General features: G+C 35.2%; 1 protein-coding gene across 1 annotated transcript; it reads right to left on the bottom strand.

Annotated features, from left to right (window-relative positions):
• Window positions 1-6,659, bottom strand: LOC122002633 (high mobility group B protein 15-like). The gene is made up of 7 exons (XM_042557867.1): window positions 6,522-6,659; window positions 5,896-6,079; window positions 3,139-3,217; window positions 1,888-2,029; window positions 1,694-1,804; window positions 414-808; window positions 1-334 (listed from the first exon to the last, which is right to left on the bottom strand). The coding sequence occupies exons 1-7, from the start codon at window positions 6,622-6,624 to the stop codon at window positions 38-40; spliced, it is 1,311 nt and encodes a 436-aa protein (XP_042413801.1). The 5' UTR covers window positions 6,625-6,659; the 3' UTR covers window positions 1-37.
• Window positions 6,660-7,139: the final 480 nt, after the last annotated feature.

Below are 7,139 nucleotides of genomic sequence, written 5' to 3'. Positions count from 1 at the left end.
TAATTATAGTCATCTTTCCTGCAAGGACAAGCATCACTCACTTTCGCATTTGGTATCTACTTGTTATAGGTGTTCCACCAAACTCTGGATATGCCTCAATATCAGAATCATCCTCCGAAAATTTTCCTGCAGAGTCACGAGTTTCAGAACTGGAATCATTCTCATTACTCAAGATTAAATTATCTTCTTTGTTTGGAATTTTTTGGCCTGCATCTTGCAGGATCTTTGGTTCAGCTGGAGAATGTGCCATCGATGCCGCATCTATTATTTGGCTTGACTTCAGTTTTTCCCTGTTTGCTATCTCAGTTCTATAGCTCTGCATGTCCTGATATACCTGAAATGTAAAATAGATTACTTCTTGGGGGTTCAATATCCCTCGCAAAAAAATGTTTCAGTTGTTGATAGTTTCTTACATCCTTCTCGCTCTCTGGTAATTTGCTCCACAAGTCCCGAATCATTTTATTGATTTCTCGGCCCTTTCTAGGATAGAGTGGCTTAAGTTTTGCCTGCTGCTCGGCAAAGAATAAAGGGTATCCGCTCTTGTTTGGTTTTGGTTTTGGTTTTGGATGATTTGGGCTGCTTTTACTAAGCTTCTTCTTTCTAGCACGGCCACCATTCCGGCTCTCAAGGTTGCTATTGTCGACAACCTCTGCATGCTTTGTTAGTTGCATGTCAGTCTGTCTAGGAATGTGATAGAGAACACCTTTGAGTTTTTCTGCTCCGATAGTAACAGTCACAAAGTAACCCTGCTCAAATTTTCCATCGATTACTCCAACAACTTTTTGATAAGGAGATGAGGATGCCAAACCTGGAGATAGGGTAAAAGGTAGTTACGCCAACTAGTGGAGGCAAAAGCTTCCTATCGTCACAAAAAAAGAATACCAAATGAGAAAAAAAATTTAATAAAATATAATTTAGAATCAGTGTCTTGTTGATATAAAACAGCAATCTATATATTGGCCTCTTCTCACCAGGTGTTTAGTCAGCATAATTTTCGATATGCGATAGCTGATAATTTTTACTTAATCAAAGGAGCTGAATGTTCAAAGAGATACTACAATAAATCATATTAGTCCCGACCATCTTAGTCATAATTGAACTACTCAGATCCCTTAGATTCTTAAACCACTTTTTACATTACCAAGAGCACATGTTATCTCTCATGACCGTTTACGCATTTAACTCTAACATGTTTCTATCATCTTAATCTATCTTCTAATCGTACTATTGAAGCTATATCAAGTTTCTCTACATTGATCTTAACATTCTCATCTTTCCTACTAACTCCTTTTCATATCGTACTATAATCTAATAAAAAAAAAATCAAAGAGCATAGGGGGCACAAAAATCTCCAGAGGCTCTTCTTCATTTCAATCACACATAATCACAAATTAATAACATCTTATCATTATGCCCTAATAGAGCTAAAAGAAACGAATAAGAAGGTTTTCATTGAAACCAACTTTATCGTGCATTTACAACTTCAACATAAACTTGTGTGTAATTTGGTTAGTGCGTGTCAGATCCATACAAGAGGTGGAGGGTTGAATTCCTCAACTAATGTAAAGGTATGCCTAATCTTTTAATGTCTGTCATGATCTCCTAGAAAACACTCACCCGAATGCATGAGTCCATAGGCATTAGTAGTGTGCAAGTTGCCTGTGCAAAATATGAATAAAATAATTAAACTCACGATTTTTTCTCCTTCGTTTTTGTGAAATAGCCTGAGTTTCAGAAGATGGTTCTATTTCTTCCAAGGATCTCTCCGTCAGACCTGATGTTGCCGAGCTCATGTTCATGGAAGCTATAAGACAAGAACATGTTGAGATACAGGACAATTGCCCTGTGACACATTAACGCATATGCAAACAAACTGGAAGGTCTAACCTGATGATCGAAAGAAATATACTTGCTCATAATTACGCAGCAAAGACATGTAGTTTTTGCGAACTAAGTAAGATGCACTTGTGGTAGTGGATGAGAAAGTAAAAGCAGAAGTTACTTCTTTCAATTTCCGGTCTTCAATTACCTGTGGCCAAATAACAATAATAACCTATTATTAGTTTAAGTGGTGCTAAACAACCAAAAGAAAAGAGAAAACGAGTCAGTCGGTTTTCATGCAGACAAGGAGTTGAAGTAACTCATTGCCTTCATTAACAAAATAGAATTGTTCAATTGTTATCACTGTATTTTCCTAGTCAAATACTTAAAATAATGATTTAACACCAATAAATTCTCGAATAATCATTCAATGAAGATAATGCAGTTACATGAACCAATGGTGCAATATCTGTCAGATAAAAAAAATAGATGCAATACATGCAGAATTTCAAAATATTATTTTGTTGTTGGCAACGACCAACATAAATCTTGATCAGGGCCTCGAAAAGTAACAATATTCCAGGTTTTTTAAACAAATTTCCCCAAGGAAACAGAAATTTAACAAAAAAACTCTCAACAAAGAGAAGAAATATTTTCATTAACATCAATTTTAAACGCAATGCCAGCATGTGAAAACAAAAGAAAGAGTAGTTCATTCTGTTCTGTGAATCTGTCTAACTAAAACAGACTCATGAAGCCAACAGAGCTATCATATCGAGAACTAATGCTCAACTTAAATATCCAATTGCCAGGTATTTTATTACTGCAATTGTTCACAACCAACAAATTGCAAAGTTTTTCAACCTCTCATTCTATAATATTCCCATTGGTTGAATGACAAGTTGGGATAACATCCTTGTTAATGAGAATACAGTTTAAATCATAGCTGGGCTCATGGTCCTTGGCATGAAATTCTGGAGTATTTGCATGTTAAAAAATATTTAATCATGGAAACAGCATTTCTATTTGCAGGCCAAGGCTTACCTGCACTTGTGGATACATTCCAGTCAAACACTAGAAAGTGATCATTCACTCTCAGAGATATACCCTTTTTAATGTCTAATTTAATCATAATATATTAAACAATGATTTCAATTCTATATATCCTTCAGGCAATTTACCAACTATTCTTATGAGTTTCCAGAGAACATCACAGAAATGATATGGTGCTTGTCAGTGTCAAGCAAACAATAATAAGTTAGCCAGAATGCAGTATAAAGTTTTAAATTCTTGAGCAAAAGTTTCAATATGGCTTACCTTTTCAATGCCTCCCCGGGATGTTACCTCAACAAAAAGACAGTGAAGGTCAAGCTCCTTGCCCCCGACAGTTGGCACCCTGTGAAAGAAAACAAATCACAAGATTAGCTACTGGTTATGTTCAATATATAACCTATCAGTAGTATACATAAAGGAAACTATCAAGATGCTTAAGTATACACCCACTAAACGAAGATAATAGATAAATTCATGAAGTACTTTAATCCAGCACCAGGTCAAACAACTAACAAAAGCTCGTGAAGAGAACCAAACTTAATTAAGCATGAAGATGGAGACAACAAGAGGTGTTGGATCTTCTGTTAAAGGGCCAGCCATGACATGACTTGGAAACAAAATAGCGTAATCCCTATAAACTTGATAAATAGATAACATATACCTAAAATCACATATTGCCCTAAACAATAATTAATATCACCAGAAATAACACCATTGTAAGAGACCTTACCCAGGTCAGATACAACAGGGATCCCCATAAACATGTAACACTCCAACAGTCAAGCCCACACTTGATGAAAAAGGGAGGAGAGGAAAAAAAAAAGGGGACCAACATAGCACTGGGTACTCAAATCTTACAATTTTTAGGAAACATAAAATAAAAGGCCTCTTAATTTAGAACTTCCTAATTCTTTTGCATTCCTCCTAACAGAGAACTCAACTCCTAGCATGTTGTTGCCATCTTCCTTTGATTGCCCTTCTAATGAGGTACATCATCATAGTTTTGAATCTTTTTCTTGGATGTCCCTTCCTATGAGGAATAGTTATATCTACTCATCCTTTCACCATGTGAGAATGCGAACATTAACTTCATTGATTTCCTATTCCTCTTCTATAATCCTTCTCAATGACTTTGAAAATGTTGTGACTAACATAAGGCAGCAACACTATGCTGGTTCCATTGTAGTCTAGCAATTGTAGAAAATTCAACATGCAATGTGAAGTCTCAAATGTGTCCCAATAAGTAGATAAGAAGATCCACTCTCTAGGTTGATGAGCTTTAGACTAATAAGTAACTACAAAGATTCAACAAGGAACCATATCCAGTGACTGTGCCTGATAAAAAGGATGCCTCGTGTTCTTATCTTATCATGTTTATCATCTTTATTTATTGGTCTCTTAGGATCATATGCTGCATTTTAATCCATGAACATAAGCCATGATCAGTAGTTAGCTGCAAGTTTTTTGTTTGAAGGGGTCAAGTTATTACGGGGGTTTTCTAAGGGTGAATCTTGTGGCTCAATTAAATGTTTGTTATTGTGAAGGATTGTCAAGTGAGAAAATATGTTGGTAACCACTAAGTGCAGATATGCTTCTTATAGGGACCAATTCATCATAGCACACTTTTAGGTGTTATTTCCTTAAGCACAAAAGTTGATGTGAGTTTTGGATTCTTTACTTCTTTTTCATCTTAAACTAATATGCTTTTGGTTTGAGAAAATTTGTGCCTAGGTTATATTCACACTCTCTCAGATTTCGTAATAGGTTTTCTTTTGCTTAAGATAGAATTAAACGTCTGCAGCTTTTGATAGGCTTTTTATGATAAACTAGGAATAAATAGTTCAACCTCTCTTTGGATTTCAAGTTAAATCCATCAATGAATTGGTTAATGATCGACAAGGTCCTTCATGAATGTTCACAGCGCCTATAATATTTTCAAATTGATTTCTATATTTTGCCTCACTTAGAGATTATTGTTTAACATTTATCAATTTGGTATATAATTCATCCATAAAGTGTGTGGAAGCATGTCTTTGATTCTGCATCTCATTAAGGTCAATGTTTAAGGGTCAGTTTTCTAATTTGTTCTTGTTACACTACCCAGGTTATATTCACTCAGGTAGTCCTAGCTTGGAAAGGATTCTATTACCCACAAACTTAGCAAACAAATAACCTATACATGAATAACTTATTTCCCTAAACAAATATCTTGCTATGACTTAACCACGATAAAATTGTACTGTTTTCAAACTCATAAAATTTTAAAGCTTCCTAAGTTTTTTGGCAACACGTAGTTATCGAATATTTTTTATAAAAAAAAAGTTACCATAATTTGACAAGAATTATTATAGCCACCATGGTTAGTACTCATAATTACTTAGAAATCCATAAAGATATTCTAATATAACTCTATTTGAAGCAAACTTTGACCCATTAGTTTCTTAGTGGTAAATTTAACATTCCTTGTCATTGCATCAAGTTATAAAGGCTTAGTGAAGACATTGATAAAGTTTTTCTAATACAAGGATCAGTCAATTTAACAATGCATTTATTTCTATTATAACTTAAACAATGTGATGATTCATAATTCAAGAAACAGACGTTCAAGAAAAAGTCTCTCATGCAAAATAAAATGGTCTAGTAGCTAAGCATGCATACTGTGTTTCCTTTAACAGAAGTAGGAAAGAAAGAAGAAAAAAATGAAATCATTGATTCCTCTTGTTTATTTGGAAGGTAATAGAGAAGAGGAAAGAATTTCATTCCGTCCAATTCCTCTATCGCATTTCCACCCAAATCAAGCGGAAACAGAGGAAAATGAAGTTTAGGCATCTAACAAAAAAAGTTAATTAATATAGCTCTATCTTTTTCCTTCTGTCCAAGAAAATTAAGAATGAAGTTGCTTAGAAATAAAATGAGAAAAATTATTTCTTTTCTTTTCCTTTCACTTAAAATTAGTTTCATTTCCCTCTTAATCCTCTCCTCCAGGAAAACTCAGCAAAAAAAGAAGGGAGGAAGTCACACCTTAACTTTGTCCCAAGTCTGGAGTGAAAATCCTCGAGAGTTTCCGTAAACAACTTCGGATCAGCAATGACATCCTCATACTTAGCCAAAGGTTCAGGATAGTGATGATCCACCATCACAGTCTCCAAATCATACTTGCCCTTCTCAGCAACTTCGCCTCCCCTCTCATTTTCCTCCATTCTAACTGCATCATCAAAGACAAAATTAGCTCAAGTAATAATAATAATAATAAATTAACTAGAATCAAAATGGCACTCAAAATCCCACTTCGCCTGTGCCTTCTGGGTAAAAATAAGTCCAGAACTGTGCCCTAAAAGCCGGATAGGGTTTCAAATGAAACAACTTTTGCTCGATTACGAATACCACCAAAGAAACAACCTCCATTAGATCCACAAGCCAAAAAGGAAGAAACTTTAAGCTTCAGGTCATCAATAAAAAGAAGAAAAACCTGGTGATAACTAACACCATTCTGATCTTTCCACAACTGCTGTTAAATGCGAAAAATAAAATGCACACGCAGCAAGAAATTACAAGGGAGAAGAACCACAACCCTAAAACTATAACAAAGATCTAATCCAGAAAAGTGAGATGATAAGAAGAGCAGAAGAATGCTAACAAAAAATTACCTTTCATGCTCTCCTTCACCGTGAAAGCATACTGCGGGGTAGTGAAGCTGCGGGGCGATTTAGAGGCGCCGACCGGCTCCCGAGAAAACAAATGGACAAACATAAACCACCCGGATATTCTACCTTTTGTAGAATTGGATATTCGAAAGGAGCCTCGTCGGCGCCGCTAGATTTATCTCTTTGCCTCCAATAAAAATGATGGTACACGTTTGGGTAGATTCGTAGTTTTTGCCCGTAGAATATAATGCAGTATCTAGTGTAGTAGGTGTGTATATTTATTTGCGCGATTTATTTTCTAAATTCGTTTCTTACATTTCTCAGATCTACCCCAAGAAACAGTAGCTACTTTTGAATGCCCTAAAAGAATTTTAATTTTATTTATTTTTACCCTGCTTTAACGGGAAAAAAATCCTCTTATCTGTAAATACTAGAATATTCTTTGGTTTAACATTTGTATTAGTGGAAGATAATGGCCCCCCGCCTATTTAACATGTGAGGATCATTATTTTTCATCAATCTATCTTTCCTGATCTCGGAGCGGATCGGGAAAGATGGTCCAGAGGATCTCATTCTACTTTAACGACTTTTTGTAAGAAGACTTTGTTATATATATACGTT

The sequence above is a fragment of the Zingiber officinale genome, chromosome 7A (assembly GCF_018446385.1).
Source record: "Zingiber officinale cultivar Zhangliang chromosome 7A, Zo_v1.1, whole genome shotgun sequence".
In the NCBI taxonomy this organism is placed as follows: Eukaryota; Viridiplantae; Streptophyta; class Magnoliopsida; order Zingiberales; family Zingiberaceae; genus Zingiber; species Zingiber officinale.
This window is presented reverse-complemented; position numbering and strand designations above follow the sequence as displayed.

What these genes read in the sequence shown, in the direction of transcription:
- LOC122002633 (XM_042557867.1), bottom strand. Translation starts at nt 6,624, where the DNA reads ATGTTTGTCCATTTGTTTTCTCGGGAGCCGGTCGGCGCCTCTAAATCG. An exon ending in AAAACGAAGGAGAAAAAATC is followed by an intron (nt 809 to 1,693) that starts GTGAGTTTAATT and finishes CCCTATCTCCAG; the next exon opens with GTTTGGCATCCTCATCTCCT. An exon ending in TACCAGAGAGCGAGAAGGAT is followed by an intron (nt 335 to 413) that starts GTAAGAAACTAT and finishes TTTACATTTCAG; the next exon opens with GTATATCAGGACATGCAGAG.